The sequence below is a fragment of the Corythoichthys intestinalis genome, chromosome 12 (assembly GCF_030265065.1).
Source record: "Corythoichthys intestinalis isolate RoL2023-P3 chromosome 12, ASM3026506v1, whole genome shotgun sequence".
Lineage (NCBI taxonomy): Eukaryota > Metazoa > Chordata > Actinopteri > Syngnathiformes > Syngnathidae > Corythoichthys > Corythoichthys intestinalis.
The window spans coordinates 23,956,702-23,975,210 of record NC_080406.1 but is presented as its reverse complement, the minus strand read 5'-3'; the positions used below and the strand labels follow the sequence as shown (position 1 = coordinate 23,975,210).

Genomic DNA, 18,509 nt, shown 5'->3' with positions numbered 1-18,509 from the left:
CCATTGGAAACACGTCATGGTAACAGGTGGTCTGTAGTACACCCTTATGACCGCGAGATGGCATGCTCCAATTGTTAATGTACTAACAATGAGACATTTTGAAAGGAAAACACATGGTGAGCCAAAGTGATGTTTTCAAATAAACTCCAACTTCTGCTAAAGTAACTTTTCATAGTGCCCAATCTGATTATGTGAATAGAAAAGCTCATCCATATTTATATTTACAAGACTTTTTTTTTTTTTTTTTAAATGAATAAGAGCTCACTATATATATAGATATATATATTTTTTTGCACTTAATTGATTCGTGTTTATTCTTCACGCAGGACAAAAGTGCATAAACAGTGATGCAAGATTTGTAGTCATGGGAGTTGCATATCATTATGCAGATTTCACGGACCGCCTTGAGGGATTTATCCTCAGGGTTGGGGGAGCGGCTGTACTGCACTTTGCGCACGCCCCTTTTGATCAAGTCGTGGGCCAAGGAACCCGGTTAGAGGAGAGCCAAGAGCATCCCAGAACACCCCCTCCAGTCCCTGCAGCTCCTCCATCTGCACAGTGGAGCTGGACGGACCAGCCAGAATGTGGAGAGCGGTGCCACTCCAACTCTTTCTCCTATTATTTTGCTGGCTTACTTTGCATCAATCACAAGGTTAGTAGCATGGTTTCTCTTATATGATAATGGAGTCATTTATTGACATCCATCACTTGTTACTCAAGTTGGCTAGGGGTTAAATTTAAAAAAAAAAAAAAAAAGAGAGAGAGAAAACAAGTTGTGAATAATGGCGGGAAATTCTTATGTGAATATAATGTGGAAGTGTAAGTGGGAGAAATTAGATGGATTTTTCTATTCAGTGTTATTAGTTAAAAGTTGAGCACAAAGCCCCACTCAGTCAGAATGGAAGTTCTCCTGGAGGAACTTTTGCCTGAGCTTTACTGTTGCTAGGTAACAGAACGGAGCATGTGACTTACAATCTGTAAGTACTGAGAGGTACTGGTTAATAAAGTTCATTTTTAGTGAGGTGGTGCCCGGATGGCAAACCGTATAATTCAACTCAAAGAATGGAATTGACTTTTCTGCCAGAGCAGAGACATTAGGAATAATACATTTGGACTCCTTTTTCATTTTAGTTTGGTGCTTGTCTCTTGTGTTTGGAGCCCAGCAAGATCCTACTTCTCAAATTGTAATCTGCTTTCTTTTTGCTCAACCCTTGGGATGTAAGCTTCTTAGTGTGAATGTGGCTACTAATTACACTGCAGCTGCTGTAGAATGGAACCATTTCTACCTAAGTAAAGCTTGTAGAGCCACAGCTTCTCTGCTTGGATATGCCCTAGAATGAACTGGGTGCATTCACCTCTGCGGATATTGACAGGAAAAAAAAAGATGTTTAATTGTCCAAAAAAAGAATGTGTTGACAGTTTCCTGACATTTGATGACATGTATGATTGACTCACTTGACTTTCTCAGAAAGTCTATATTCGTCATTAGTTCTGTATAAACTGACCAGCCTCAACTTTTGGGACACTTGCACAATTTTAAGAGCTTAATCACAATACCTGCATAAAAAAGCTGCCTCTATGACAATTATAATGCAGAGGTTTCATTATAGTAAATGCATTAGTGACATATTTGTATTTTTTTTTATTTGCAGTGATATATGGCTGAATGGCTTTTAGAAAATGCTGCTTCTAATATTTTAGATTTCTCACTATACTTGAAAGTTAAACAGGTCTCAGTGTGAAGCACTCCCTTAATCCAATGCAAACTACAACCTTAATAGTAAACACCTCTTTATAGTAATGTCTAAATATCTAATATTATCATCTTGCTAAATCCATATTTTCCTATCGTTGTTTTATGTGCAGGTGTATACCTAATGTTGTGACTGATCAGTGTATTGTTTTAATTTTTGAAAAAAAGTTCCAATAACATTACATCTAGCAGTATCTAAAGAAAAATGAAAAACGGTCGTATCCAGACACTGTCGAGTGTCGAGTTTATTTTTGTATTATTTGAATAAGGGTATTAAAATGACAGGTTTTTATAACACTTAACAATTTTCATTTACATTTTTCTTGAATCATAAAAAATATATATATATCACTTATCCCACTCAGTGCAGTCACAAAAAAATTACAGATAACTGCCAATCTGATGCAGCATTTTAGAAATAATATTAAAGCTTCATTTCTATATTAGTGATGTCTTGATCATTTGTTTTGGTATAACAGTTGGGGGTACTTTCTCCAGGCTGTTCTAAACGCCCCCACACTCCCACCAAAATTAAGCCCCCATAACCTTTAGTAGTGCCTTATCCAGGCTTCGTAAGGCTACAAAAATGCTGATAATGTTAAAACAGCATCCATGGAGCTGGTTCATTTACTCCTATCATTTTTTTGCAGTTATCTGTACTTTTCATTTGTATTCACTTTAATCAATTAAGGACACAGTAAGAACTTTGTCTTGCCAATAAATCACTCTTTTTACATGACATTTGGATGCAATGCGATCGTGGTGGGAGGTTCAACCGCATTAATTCAATTGAAAAACGCCTTTTGTTATTTTCAAACTTTGACTGCACATTTTAAACACCGCCCTTTCCGCAAGTCACAGGTTTCTTTCTCACAATGCAGCTGTCACACTGCCTCGTGATCACTTCATTTCTCATCATCTTTTGCCTTGTGACATACATCCCCACCCTTTCTTCCAAAAATGTTGACCATTTTTCAGTTCTTACGAAATGAAGGCTGTCGCTCTGCGCTCCATTCAGGATTCCCATGCCAGTGCCAAATCAGTCAGGCCTTTCACTGTTTTGTTAGTAGGACTAAGCGCCAAAGTCACTTGTTTGGCAATTGACTGCATTCTGTTGCATCCATTTCCATATGAAACGGGCCGCAGCACTTTGCTCTGATGGCGTGGACAGCTCCAGCATCTCACGCAGCCAGTGGATGATTTTTTTTGCAGATCAGTGGGTGAGGAGGCCCGCACCAAAACAAGCTGCACTGGCCAAAGCTTAACAGCACCTTTCAAGGTGCCACAAGAGATGTTTCAGGGGTCAGGTGTGGTTTTTCTATAGATCCAAGCCCACTGTACTCTCTCGCCACTGGCTTAACACTTCCACTTATGAGTTCACATCGCTAGTAGTGCTTCTTTGTGCCATTGTGATTCCACAGTGGGCTGTGGGGGGCTTCATTGGAATGAAAATTCCTCTAATGTTCCTCTCTAAGAATAGTGGGGCATCCTTACCACTCTGTCCTCTCCTGCTGTGGGTTTAAGTTGCAAAAAGAAAAGACATGGCCAGATAAAAGGGAAAGGAAAACATTGAATTACACAAAAAACGCTTATGTAAATGAAGTCCTACAACACAGAAAGTTCGGCTAGAAGACAACATGGGTTTGTGTGTCCGAGCAATAAACTCTCAGAGCAAATTTCGGAAAGACCTGACCTATATCATTTAGAAAAACATCATGAAAGAATTCACTAATATTGGACTTCACAATCCCTGACAGGTGCTAGTCTTTACTACTTTACCACTCGGCATGTTTAAAGCTACACATGGTTGTCTGCAAAAAAAAAAAAAAAAAATCTTTAGCTTTCACTTCCATTTTTGGCAATGTACCCTATTTTACAAACTGTAAGTCACACTTTTCTTTGATAGTTTGGCTGGGCCTGCGACTTAAAGCTCAGTTACACCGCAAGTCGGACTGTAGTGATCCGCCGGAGAATGCCAGACGGATTAAATTTGCAACCATTATAAATAATTTCAAAAGTTACATTGGATGTGTGTTAGGGAGCGCTGGGAATCGGACCCCAAAGCAGACAAGGGAGAATTCCGTTATTATTTAACAAGGTTTATTTTCAGCGGCACGTCGAGAGTCGTAGCACACGTGCACGTCGTGTGGTCGCTGGCAGGCGTAGACGTGATATCAGGCAACGGTACAGGTCAGGGAGCAGGCACGAGGAATCCTGGGACGGAGCAAAGGTCAGATTAGCCGGGAGAATATATGTTGGTAAATACCTGAGTGCTGGACGTGACTGACGGGAATGCCGAAAGAGATGGTCTGGCGACGAGTGGCAACGACGATCAGGCTTTTGTAGGCAGCTGATGTTAATGGCTGGCACCTGTCGCCGCTTCCCCCCGTCTGGTTTCCAGCCTGCAATCAAGGAACCCTAACAATGTGTGAGTTGTGTGAGACACAGGCCTTCTGTGAGAGTTCTATTTTGCAGGGAGCTGCAAGAAAAACCCACCAATTCAGAGCAGTGCTGCCCTAGGGGCAGCCGAGGTTCTATTTGAGTAAATGATCAGTTGATCTTCAAAATAAAATAAAGTCAACACCTGCAACAGTTCTTCACGTGATAATGGGCATCGATTCAACTCAAGATTTGAAAGGGCTTTTACAATCAACAGCCAGTCAAAATTGATGATGAAATATTGATTTTGGGGTTTCAAGCCCATACAATAATTTACATCTGCTCACATCCTTTTTGTATGAACTTTAAGAATCATAAGAAAAGAGAGAGCTTTTGTTATTATAATGTACTACTACTAGCAGTATGGCCCGGCGTTGCTTGGATTTGTGTAACGTGAACGCAATACAACCAAATGGCAAATAAATCTTTACTGATATATTCCTTAGAGCAGTGTTTTTCAACCTTTTCTGAGTCACGGCACATTTTTACATTGGAAAAAATCTCACTGCACACCACAAACCAATGATGTTTCAAAATTACTTTCTGTACATTATTTTTAATTAAAAAATTTCTGAATACTTATACTTAATCAGTGTGAAACTTGAAACTAGATGAACTAGATGAACACAAAGCCGATATCCTGGCAGGAATCTTCTTCAACAGCTCTGTCTCTCTGTTTTTATTTTTTTCCTTACCAGTTAATCTTGAAAAGCCCAGAATTATCAGACAGTGGGACTTTAGCAATGTCTTTAACCGCATTAAGGCTGAGCATCTCGCTGACAATGGCTTTGCAGGCAGGTTGTATTAATGTCTCTACCACAGTGTGGGACTTTTTGGATTTAGCAACAAGTTCAGCAACAAGATAACAGGCTTTAAGGGCTTTCTCATTTGCCTTTGTAGTGTTTCTCAATAAAGTTGTCTGATTCTCAGTGTTTTCACGAAGGAGAACAAAACAGTCCATCGACTTTTTTTGAAGGGACGGATGTTTCGTTTGGAAATGACGTTTAAGCTTGCTTGGCACCATGGCGCTGTTGGAGAGCTGCTCGTATCACGTTCAAGAACCGCTCGGATTTCTAGCCATCAGCCACCTTGCTGTCCTCGACAATGTGTTGGAATAAAATACAGTTTGATTGACAGTGGTCATATATGGATAAAATGGAAAGGACACTTTCGTGTCTATCAACACCTGACGAGTCAAATCAAATGATGTACAGTAAACGTGCTGGAGTCCACATTGTCACAGAGAGCAAGGTGGCTGATAGCTATAAATCTGATCAGTTCTTAAACGTGACTCAAGTAATACCTCGCTCATTTGCACACAACCGCAACCTTCAACTATGCTCAATGACGTAATAAACAAGAAGGGGGAAAAAATGCGATATTGGATAATTTCTCGCGGCACACACTGGTTGAAAAACATTGCCTTAGAGATACAGCTGTGATGTAGTAATAGTAAAAGGACTGCCCAATTGTGGGGAGCGACTTTGAGAAGAATGAGAAAGTTTTTATGTTTCACACGTACTGCTTTTATGCCCTATATACAGCGTGGCCCTAAGAGACAGCGCCTTTATTGAACAGAAAACACCAGAACTTAACAACGGCAACCACCACTCTCACTCATGGTTGCCACAACTACCCATGAACCATTGCAGGCGTAACACACAATAAATAACAGTGCTACAGTATAGCCAAAATGAATTTCAAAATAATATTCCGGATTTTTTTTTTTTTTTTTTTTTTAATCCAGCGTCTTGTTGTCGAGTACTCAAAGCCACAATGTATCATCACAGCACATTTAAATTTGTAGACAAAACCGTAAAGTCTGAAAGCCAACTTCGAAGTTACAGTTGCAAGAGAAGCGTCTTTTGCCCAAAAGACAGTGCTGTTGCCTCCACAATCAGGGATTTTTTATGCTAATTTAGAGTTTCAAATGTATTTTCCACACTAAATGGAGGTCTACAGAGATCAAACCCATCCAAGAACAATCTTAGAAACATAAAGTACAACTGTCTAAAATTTCGTTGAAATCCGCCCAGCTGTTTCGGAGTCCATAGGGAACCAACACAGACACACGCACACCAAGTTCCATCTATATATAAGTATAAATATAGATGTATGGTCTGTAATTAAAATACGATACTCCAGTGCAACCTGTATGTTTTTTTCCCTCTTCAATGTGCTTTTTTTGGCTGGTGCGACGTATCCTCAGGTTAATTACAAAACACAGTAATTAATTCATGACTGTAATGAGAATACAGAATTTTCATTCTCATCGGGAAATTAGGTGCCTTGATTATGATTATAGCTAAAGTTAATTAAGTGTTACACAGATATTGTATTGTACATCCCTTGTGAATGTAGAGTAAAGGAAGCAAATCTTGGTTAGGGCCTCCATTATTAACCACTTGATGACAGCTGCCAGAAGGATAACAAATCATGCAGTCAAGAATCAAACAATGTAAAAGGTCATTTTCATTCTTTAACAGTCATAGCATTCAGTTTTGTATCCATCAAATGCATCCAAATATTCCTTTTTTTATGTTGGACAGAAGTTACTATCCAAAATGCATAATTAAGGGTCGCAGTTGCGCAATTGAGAGATCTAAAAATACCGCTGAATGATTGAGAGATAGATCTCGAACATTTTGTCCATATAGTGCCTTTTAAAGACCATCCTCAAGACTTCCCCACCAATCACCGCTTCTGCTTACAAGAATCACATTAGATCTCAGACTGGACTTGGTCAATGTGTGCCATGGATCAGGTTGTCAGAGCCAATTGATTAAAATGCGCATTCCTGTTTGGATAGTTGTGATAGAGCGTTCTGACACTCAGCTATGCTCCCTGAACCAACCCCCTGCCCCCTGGAAGATGTCAGAGTAGGTAGTGTAGTGGTACCTTATCTCCAGAGATGCCACTCATTGGGAACATCAAAAGGAGGCTCGTATAGGAGCAGGAGAGGATTGCATAACATCCTGGGAAAGGGGGTGGTGGGGTGGATGGCACGCACGTCTCCACTACTCATCAGCCATGCTAACAGCATGTTTCATTCTAATCCTTATGAAATATTTTCATAACTTATGGAATACTTAGTCATAATTAGCATTCTTAGTGTGCATTCCTCCCTATTCTGACAAAGGCCTACAGTGACAAATTCGTCATCATTTCCTCATCAATTCTCAAAAATTACAAAGAACGCTGAACCTCAAATCACCCACAGCTTCTTTCCCCTTGACATGATCCTCTTAAGCAACTGACCTGTATAATCACTATACCACTTACTCTTCGTTTTGTTCACATTAATACGTTATTCGCACTAAGTACATGTGTGATGTCACTCACAACTAGGGGTGTAAATAACTAATTTCATGACGTACGAGATCGATTCTTTGGACAACCAGACGATATTTGCCGATACTAAATATTCTCATGATCCCATAGAATTCGATTCGATTCCTCGACCTTTATTTACTTTACTACGATGTTATGTACTTACACTGCTGGTCAAAAGTATTGGCACACCTGCAATTCTGTCAGATAATGCTCAATTTCTCCCAGAAAAGGATTGCGTTTACAAATTCTTTGGTAGTGATACCTTCATTTATTTTGCATGCAATGAAAAAAAAAACACAAAAGAGAATGAAAAAAAATTAAATCATTATCATTGTACACAAAACTCCAAAAATGGGCCGGACAAAAGTAGTGGCACCCTCAGCCTAATACGTGGTAGCACAACTTTTGGACAAAATAACTGCGAACAACAGCATCCAGTATCCATCAATTAGTTTCTTACAATGCTCTGCTGGAATTTTAGACCATTCTTCTTTGGCCAACTGCTCCAAGTCTCTGAGATTTAAAGGGTGCCCTCTCCAAACTGCCATTTTGACAGATCTCTCCACAGGTGTTCTATGGGATTCAGGTCTGGACTCATTGCTGGCCACTTTAGAAGTCTCCAGTGCTTTCTCTCAAACCATTTTCTGGTGCTTTTTGAACTGTGTTTTGGGTCATTGTCCTGCTGGAAAACCCATGACCTCTGCGGGAGACCCAGCTTTCTCACACTGGGCCCTGGGACATTTGTTGATAGTCTTCGGACTTCATAATGCTATGCACACGGTCAAGCAGTCCAGTGCCAGAGGCAGCAAAGAAACCCCAAAACATCATGGAACCTCCGCCATGTTTGACTGTGGGGACCGTTTTCCTTTAATTTTAAGGCCTCGTTTTTTTCCCTGTTAACTCTATGTTGATGCCTTTTACCAAAAAGCTTTACTTTTGTCTCATCTGACCAGAGAACATTCTTCCAAAACGTTTTTGGCTTTCTCAGGAATTTTGGCAAACTCAATCCTGGCTTTTTTATGTCTCTGGTTCAGAAGTGGGTCCTTCCTGGGTATCCAACCACAGAGTCCCCTTTCATTCAGACGCCGATAGATAGGACGGGTTGACACTGTTGTACCCTTGGACTGCAGGACAGCTTGAACTTGTTGGGATGTTAGTCGAGGTTCCGTTATCCACCATCCGCACAATCTTTCGTTGAAATCTCTCGTCAATTTTTCTTTTATGTCCACATCTATGGAGGTTGGCCACAGTGCCATGGGCTTTACACTTATCGATGACACTGCGCACGGTAGACACAGGAACATTCAGGTCTTTGGAGAGGACTTGTAGCCTTGAGATTGCCCATGCTCCCTCACAATTTTGCTTCTCAAGTCCTCAGACAGTTCTTTGGTCTTTTTTCCTTTCTCCATGCTCAATGTGATACACACAAGGACACAGGACAGAGGTTGAGTCAACTATAATCCATTTTAACTGGCTGCAAGTGTGATTTAGTTATTGCCACCACCTGTAACAGGTAAGTAACAGGTGGTGTTAATTACACAAATTAGAGAAGCATCACATGATTTTTCAAAGGGTGCCAACACTTTAATCTGGCCCATTTTGGGAGGTTTGTGCAAAATGATCATGATTTAAATTTTTTTCCCATTCTGTTTTGTATTTTTTGCATTGCAAGCAAAATAAGTACAGATTTTTACCACCAAAGCATTTGTAATTGCAATCCTTTTGTGGGAGAAATTGAACATTATTCGACAGAATTGCAGGGGTGCCAATACTTTTGGCCAGCACTGTAATAGCGTATTTCAAACCCTTATATTTCACCCAAAACAATACAAAGCCATTTTGATGTTTTGACAATTTTGCAGCAGAAAAATTTCAGTCATTTGCTTGAAAATCGTTCTTTTTAAAAAAGCACAGTATATAAAAGAGGACGATGTTGATCGGTTATGCACGAATTATATATATTTTTATCTTTTTTTACATTCATATAGGATAAATGTCTCAAACTTGCAGCCCAGGGCACAATATTTTGCGGCCCCTATTTGACAGCTAATTGTAATATTAGTGTTGTCTGCGCCTATTTTGTGATCAACAATAATAGAAACATATGAATAGTTTTAAATATAACGAATTAATTAAATTGAGGATCCGTTTTGGGAAAAATCAATATAATAGCAATAAATAAAAATAAATTAAAAAACAAAAATGAAAAAAAAAAGCCATGAATGATAAAAAATAGAAATAATTTTAAATAAAATAAAAATTAAAACTTATAGAATAAAGACATACAGGACATTAAACAAGGTTGGCCTTGTGTATTTTGCTCTGGGAATATTATTTATTCATTTATTTATTATGGTTTTTGTTTTATAAATATCCACCGGTGGCAATAGACGTCCAACTGTTTTAAACTGGGAGTTGAAATGGTTTGGACTTCTATTGCTGTTAATAAGTGTTTTCGATATAAATTTCTTTTTTACTAACTACCACAAGGCATACTGTAGTCTGTTACCTGTGCTGGCTGGATGGATGGATTTACAGTTTTGTGTTGATACCTTTGTTCGAAATGTTGACCAGTTCTCTACACAATGAAATTGTAGTTAATACTTACTGTACACCGTGTTTGTATGCTTCTGCAGGATGTGAACTTGGGCAGTTCCGTTGTGGGACAGGCCGATGCATCCCGTGGGACTGGCACTGCGACGGGACATCCGACTGTCCGGATGACACTGATGAACAAGAATGCCGTGAGTAATTTACAACGTGACACTGTTTCTCCTTGAAGGGTTCAATTAGTGCCTTTAATTAGCATTTCCCCTATTTTAAATAAGAACACATCAACTTATATCTTGCTTTTTTGGGAACTCAGTACTGTAACGTTAATTCCTATAGTATGTAAGTTATAAGTTACAGTGGGGAGAACAAGTATTTGATACACAGCCAATGGGAAAACCCATTGGCAGTGTATCAAATACTTGTTCTCCCCACTGTATATGTATGTTATAATAATAACTATATGCATTTTTCTTTTACAGCTCAGATAACATGTGATGACAGTCACTTCCAGTGTTTAAGTGACGGAGAGTGTATCCCAGAAGTATGGGTGTGCGATGATGAAGAGGACTGTGAAGATGGTTCAGACGAGAGGCAAAACTGTCGTACGTTGACTTTCTTCCAACTGATTGTTAGATTTCAATTCACCACAGGCACGCTGCTGTATTTTGTAAATCACAGCCATCTTTAAAAAAAAAAAAAAAAAAAAAACGTATTTATTTTTTAAATTTAAACTACATATTCATTTTGCAAGTACCTGATGCGGTGCTTTATTGACACCTAGCAATAACCAAAATAAAATTATTGTGTACTGCTCTACATATACTTGACTGTCCCCAAAACATGTTTTGTAAAACGAGTTATTTTGATTATTTACCATATTGGCCCGAATATAAAACGGCCCTGATTATAAGACGACCCCCTCTTTTTCAAGACTCAAGTTTGAAAAAAGACTTTTTGAACACCAAATTAATTTTTATACAGAAAATAATTACTGTACATCTGAAACAAATTATTATAACAATATATCTGAGAGAAAAAGCATGTTATTTGGCCTCATTCAAATCTTAAATATCTGAACATTTAAATATGTAAACTAAAGTGCAATCACATTCGTAAATGAATGGCTTCTGGTTTTTGAAATGTAAATAAACCAATCTATTATGATAAAACAACAAAATTGCAATAACTGCATTAACAATAAAATTGAGGTCTAATTGTAACTGTAGTCTTGTAACAAATCTGAATAAGGAAAAACATTGCAATAAAATAATGCACACTGAGATCTGTCATGACAGAACATTACTCCTCAAGTTCAGCATTCGCTTAATTGATATCTGGCGCCGTCTAGCGTCGAGAATGGGTATAATGTCTAGACCCCGAATATAAGACGACTCCCACTTTTTCAGTCTTATTTCATTGCAAAAAACACCGTCTTATATTCGGGCCAATACGGTATTTGTATATTTTAAGCATGTCTATTCCTTCATTGCCCTCCCTGTCACTTAAGCCCCTTTCACACACGCCGAAACACCGGGAAAATTGCGGGATTTAAACGTGCAGCAGTTGTATGTGAACACAATTTCCTGAGTCGACTGACATTTCACGGGTCGCGTCTTAGTATAATGTCCGGGACTTTCCTGGGAACTGGTGTGCCTGAAAGTAGGCGTTAAATTCCTGGGTCACAGCACGATGGCTTATGACGTAAATGTCATAGCAGGCTGATCGTCACTTCCTTTTTCTTCACAGTAAGACAAAAAAAAGCGGTAAACAAACATCGCAATTATCAACATAACAAGCTGGAAATACCTAAATTAAACTGAAAACATAACGAAATTAAATTGCTATGGGATCGTAGAGCCGAGGAAGAGAGTCCATCGTCCATTTTTGGAAATGTGTGGTTTATTTTGTTGCCGATGTTAGGGTCCGCTACTGCTAAAACAAGGTCGGACTTCAAAGCATAAAACAACGGAGGGAAGCGTTTGAGGGTTTTATGAGATACAAACAAAAATTCACGCGATCACGGAAAAGGGGGAATAACACACTGGGTCCGTGACAGTAGGTCGACAGGGATCAATAATACTAATCCAAGCTGTAGGCAGAGAGCTGATATCAAATACCAGCACAATGTAGGGGATTTCAAAACAAGGGTTGCAGAGGTGTCGAATGGCGCCCAGCAAGTTGATATCTCGACACCCTTCTCTTGGATCGTCTGGGCTTAAATGCAGTCTTGATGAGCTTGAATTGGATGCAGTTACGACGTCGGGAATGCTCCCTCTGGAACAAATCACGATTTGACCAACATTGTCGACCAAAAAATGACGTAATGTCCTAGTTATGAAATCGCGCCAACAGGCCTCCATGCACAGAGAATGCCAGAGGGCAACACTGGACAAGTCTGTAAAAGTATCCAACCCGCGTCATTCTCGGGACATCTCAACATGCGTGAAAATAATGACGCGAGTAAATCCCGCGTCATTTTAAATGGGAATTTCCCTGGATATATGTGTATTAATGGCTATATATTACTCACTTTTGCTGTTTGCATGTACTTTGACTGCTTACAGTGAGTGTACAAAACCCCTCGAAAAAACTGTGGTGGCTGGACCAACAGGTGTTTCGAACAGCATAGCATCTTAATAATACAAGTTCAATTGAAATTCAGAACTTTTTGAGGTGACATGGAAACGTCTCAAAGGCCTTGTTTAGACTCGCAGCCAGAATCTGATTTTTTAGTCTATCCAGATTGAAACTGAACGGCTCTTTTGTTGTCTGAACAGTTACAAAGCACAGAAATCTGATTTTTGCTAGACTAATTGAAAGATGGGTCTCAGTCTGAAAAGCTCGGATGGGTTTTGACTGTCCATGACGTCACTCTATGCTTGATGACGCCGTTGTTGCAACAGCAACCTGTCAGGTGTGTCAATAATGTGTCCCAGTCTGAACAGGCCCAGATCTGATTTGGACACTTAAGCACAAAAAATCAGATTTGAGGAGGAATCTCACTGGAATCAGATATGCCTGCAGTCTGAACGCAGCCAAAGACACAACATGACGTTATTGACTTGCAAACCTTTTTACATTTTACCAAAAGTCTTCATTCTGTCCTCAGCTGGGAGAACGTGCACTAGTGGACAGTTCAGCTGTAGTAATGGGGCATGCATACCAGCTGAGTACCGATGCGACCATCTGTCTGATTGCACCGACGGTTCTGACGAGAGAAATTGCAGTAAGTCTTACCCATATTTTAACACCCTCCTCATGTGGCATTTGAATCAATTTGTTCAGATTAAGATGTAGCTGACAGACAGAACGGGCCACAATATGCTTCTTGTTGTCAGAGTTTGATTGCGGATTCCCCGGTGGATTAGCCAAACTGAAGTTCAACTGCCATGCCGCTATTGTCCCGGCTGGCACGGTGCACTCAAAGCACTGCACACTCAGGGAATCCCACAATTGCAAGAATGTGGCTGCAAATGCTGTTGCTACGGTGGCTGCGTTAAATTGTCCCTGCTTATCCCTCCCATGTGCCAAGCTTTTCACTTGCTGTCACGCTGTCAGGTTGACATGTGTGCATTATGTTGCTCAGATGACGATCTAATCTTCCAGATTACTCAGAGTGCGCAGAGCTTAGATGTGCTAATGGTGCCTGCTACAACCGGACCCAGAGATGTGACCACATACTTGATTGTCGAGATGGTTCTGATGAAGCAAATTGCAGTAAGTTTGTTTCAGATTTCATAATGATCTGAGTGGCACACCCGCCAAAATGTGAAAAGTATTTCATACTTCCCTCTTTTTTTATGTAGCACAGCACTGCAGTACAGGCCTGTTTCCGTGTCATAATGGAATGTGTGTCCCTCAACGTTATATTTGTGACCATGACGATGACTGTGGTGATCGAAGTGATGAACTCAACTGCAGTAAGACGACACTTTTACTTTCTCTTGGAATTTACTTTTAAGAGTTTGGGGTGCAGTCTAGAATTGGAGGACATTTTATGTCCATATATAAAATACTAAAACATGCAGTTTCTGAGTAAACAAAAAAAAAGAAAAACTAAGAAAAGAATGGTTGAAAATAGTATTTGAAAAACCAAAATATTCTGCAGTACTCCCTAAAATGCATATTTTTCTATTGTCCAGCCCCCATAACGACCAGACTGAATCTCAAATAAAAGTTTAAATTAAAATGTATTTATTTTTTGCGATTATTTGTTTCTTTGTTGTCTCTTGTAACAGTATAAACACTTGTTTTGACAAACACTATATTTTGAGTATTAATTATTGTTTTTTTGTTTGTTGTTTATTGTCATCATCATCAGTATCATTGACAGTTACAAGATAGCATTGTGATGAGATTAATTAACCCGAAGAAAAGACAAGGGCTGAAGGGAGAAGCCTGGGCTTATTAAATCCCGTCCCCATTGAACCAAAGGACGCAAATCTTCGCATGATAGCGTAGGCATTTCACATTGTGATACAAGTATAGTATTTTTAAAAAAAGTTTTGTAATTTTTTTTTTTTTTTTACACATGAATTATCTTCCCAAAAGTCACTGATTAGACAGGACACTTGGGTCAAGCAGTCAATCATCCGTTTGCTCATTGATTAGGTTAGAGTTTTTATGCTAAGAGATCTTCAGGTATCCAGACGTGAAAGTGTTGGCAGGACATGCGCGTTGGCTCGATGTAGGTCGCATTGTTGAGAATCTTGTCCAAGGTACTTAGTGACCAGTTAAACAGTTCCATGACACATAAAATTGGTACAGATTTAATCAGAACTCGACAGCATTCGTGTATGTCAGCCGATGGATAATGTTCTGTCTTTGCGACAGAGCTGATTGGTAAGGCATGTTATGACTACCTTATATTTAGTCTCTCATATTCCTCCACTTTTTTTTCATTGAATGTGTGTAATCAAATAACCATGGTAGAAGAAGAAGAAAAAGAAGAATGTAATGACTCTCAGGATTTGATAGTCTTGGCATCAGGGCCGGCCCAGGCCATTTGGGGGCCCTAAGCAAAATAATGCCAAGGGGCCCATATTTTTGGGCCACCATTTCAAATGCATATTATGCCAATATTTCGTTTTACTACAATCAGCGGAAGCCGTACATTTGCAGTTGCTGACAGGTGAAAACTTGCTCGGCTTTACTTGATTCGCTCCGGGCCTTCGCCCTGCAGCTAATGGCAATTACCAGTACGACATATGACAAGCTACGTGAACGTTGTTGTCAGCTAACAAGCTCAGCTGACAAGAACGTTCAAGTCGGAGTGTCTTGCACTACAACAACAACAACATCAACAACATGCTTTATTACCTTGATACTGTTGTTTCTTTTCTTCTCTGATTTTCTTTTTCTCTCGTTTCTCTGCTCCAGAAGGATAAATTCTCTTCGACATATTCATGCATCTATTTTCCAAGCAAGTTTGAGCACCAATCATCGCAAAGCAGGTTCAACGTCACTCCCCAGGTTGCCATATTGTAATGACAAGAAAATGGATGTTTGCATAGTTAAACGGCAATGCGCGCCACATTATTCACACTGCTCTATTAACAAGGTACAGTGGGGAGAACAAGTATTTGATATCAAATACTTGTTCTCCCCACTGTATACAAGGAAGTTGCCAGATTGGGGGCCCCTTAGTGGTCAAGGGCCCTAAGCAGCTGCATAGTCTGGGTATAGGCTTGGCCGGCCTTGCTTGGCATTATCTGACAGTTTCCTCAAAAATGGCTAAAAATATATGTCATCTCTTCTATTTTTCATATTTTGATAAAGTAGTTAGCCTTGACTGAATGTCTCAGTCTACTTGATATAATCCTGTTATGCGTACGATCAGAAACTTGATAGCCCCCCCCACCCCCCCATTTTTTTTTCTACTTATGTATTTACATTTTTGTTTGTCTTATTGGTCAGCACTACCAGCTGGAATATGAACAGCCAGCTTTAACGTCTGAGAAAAGATAACATTTGTAGCCTACAGATTTGCAACCATTTTACTTTGATAATGCCAACCATTGTAAAAACACAATAATTTAACAAAAAAATCAAGAAGTTTGAAGCCAAAATGTCCTCCAATTCTAGAATGACTCTTGTCAAGTGTTCTCACCAGAACAGCTGTACAGTCAAAATCCTTGTCCTTTTTTGACTAATTCTCACTGTCCCCTTCATCCTTAGCATATCCTCCATGCAGGGGCAATTACTTTACATGCCCCAGTGGTCGCTGTATTCATCAAGTATGGCTTTGTGATGGAGAAGACGATTGTGAGGACAATGCAGATGAAAAAGGATGTGGTATGAATGCACACTAGTCATCAACTATACCTTACAGACAAATGTATCGAGACACATGGACATTACACGAAAACAAATAGAAGATGGAAGAAAAATATTAAGTTTATCAAGGCATTGAATTGCTTTGCTGTTTGACTAAACAACTCAACTAAACGCACAAATCCTTAATTTTGCCCATAAAATGTCTATAGTTCAATCTTACTATTCAAATCCAAAGTTAGAGGTGACTACCAAGCTGCTTTTCCTGTGCTCCTCCAAGTGTGTCATTCAAATGGCTCTTTGTGGCAGGCGATTGCACAGATCCCCCCCGGCACCCTCCACCCCCAGCTCCCACCAGAGGTCTTTAGAATTTGTCCACATGGCTGTGAAGAGTGTGTGTTTTTAAAGGATGGGCTGTAGAAGCCCCCTATGACCCCTTCAGAGCCCCCTGCAGTGATTTAAAGCGACATTCCTTACGCTAACAATGATGTCATCGCACATCTTTTGTCAGAAATAACATGCCACAGTCTTTCTTTCCGTGCCATGTGCTGTTATTGATTGTAATTGCCAATAGATAATCATTTTATTTTATTTTGGTCAATAGAAAACGCACATCACGAATGTTACCCAGGACAGTGGGCATGCCCGTCTACTGGTGTGTGTATCCCCATGGATCAGCTGTGTGATGGGACACCTCACTGCTCTGAAGGAGAGGACGAAACCAACGCCACTGCAGGAAGAAATTGCAGTTAGTACCAATGCAATCTGTCTGTCCGTTAGGGTTGAACGATATTGGAAAAAAACTGACATTTCGACTTTTTTGGGGGTGCAATATACAGTGGTACCTCGACATCCGATCGCTTCAACACACGATCTTTTCCACATCCGACGTAAAATTTGACTCGCCATTTCTTTCTACGTCGGACGATATGCTCGAAATACGACGATCGATGACAGCGGAGCAGTTTTTTCCCCCCACAAGACGGACGCACAGATTTTCTTGTGAGAGCAATCAACATGGGTTCCAATAATGTTAGTTCAGGTGGTGAAAAAAAAGGAAAAAGGTGCTGCTTACCATTGAAATAAAGCTGGAAATTATAGCGTCATGTGCGAATCCGTGAATTGGCTGGACAATATGACCGTAGAATGTCTACTCTCGACGGTCCTCCTCCGACCTCTGTTCGCCAGTCGTTATAAGTTAAGGTGACAAACATTGTGGTAACATCGCCAAAGAAATCTCCAGCTTCGTCAGGTTTCTAGTCATTTATTCAATCAACTTGCAACACAACACGTCTACAGTCCCCCGCAGCTGACCATGTAAAGTGAAAGTGAATAGTCCTCCCTCATTCTGGCACGTCAACCACGCGGTGCGTTCAGGTACACCACGCAAAAATACAACTGCCACATTAGAACCCGATTCGCAACATTATTAAGGGTGTTATTGTTATTATTAAAATTAATATATTATTATTCCAATTTTTATTCACAATTTACTTGTTTTGGTCTGTGTAATTGCTATTTGCAATCGTACCAGCAGTATTTATGGAAGATTTAGTGTAGGTTTTCGGTCAGTGGAACAAATTAATGGACTTATAATGTATTCTGATGGGAAAATCCTGCTCGACATACGACCATTTCGACTTACAAACTAGGTCCTGGAACGAATTAACTTCTTATGTAGAGGTACCACTGTATATTGCGTATTAAAACTAGAAGAATTTTCACCAATGACTTGATTGCTTTGTTTGGGAAGACTTTAGTTGACTCACTATTGTATTCATTAGAGATGTCCCGATCCAATCACATGATCGGAAATTGAGCCGATCGCGCCATTTTCCAGGGGATCGGAATCGGGTGAAAAGGATTTGGTTTCTAATTAAAAATATATATTTAATGTTTTTCAGCTTAATGCTCGTGCAGCCTCTCACCCTCCCTCCTGCTAAGCAGTGCGACCGAACTGTTTTTCTTTGTCACCAGTGCAACTGGCGTTTGGTAAATAAGGTTACCGATGATTGACAGGTTTGTAGCTTTGATCTGGACAGAGACGCCTCGGTAGCGCCACGATCAAAGGCACAAATGTGTTAATCATAGTTAAACTTGGTACACAGTCTGAAGTGTGCTATGGCAACTCATTTATTGTATAAGTGAGAGGTTGTTC

At 39.8% G+C, this 18,509-nt stretch overlaps 1 protein-coding gene across 2 annotated transcripts in view; it reads left to right on the top strand.

Annotated features, from left to right (window-relative positions):
• Window positions 1-459: 459 nt before the first annotated feature.
• Window positions 460-18,509, top strand: part of lrp2a (low density lipoprotein receptor-related protein 2a) — a 125,161-nt gene continuing 107,111 nt past the window's right edge. The window contains exons 1-8 of one of the 2 annotated variants that reach the window (XM_057851782.1): window positions 460-652; window positions 10,162-10,269; window positions 10,558-10,680; window positions 13,188-13,304; window positions 13,685-13,795; window positions 13,885-13,998; window positions 16,256-16,372; window positions 16,956-17,099. In XM_057851782.1, coding sequence (XP_057707765.1) covers window positions 583-652; window positions 10,162-10,269; window positions 10,558-10,680; window positions 13,188-13,304; window positions 13,685-13,795; window positions 13,885-13,998; window positions 16,256-16,372; window positions 16,956-17,099 — 904 coding nt within the window. In that variant the 5' untranslated portion in view covers window positions 460-582. The remainder of the gene's footprint in view (window positions 653-10,161; window positions 10,270-10,557; window positions 10,681-13,187; window positions 13,305-13,684; window positions 13,796-13,884; window positions 13,999-16,255; window positions 16,373-16,955; window positions 17,100-18,509) is intronic. The other variant, XM_057851784.1, reaches the window with a different exon arrangement.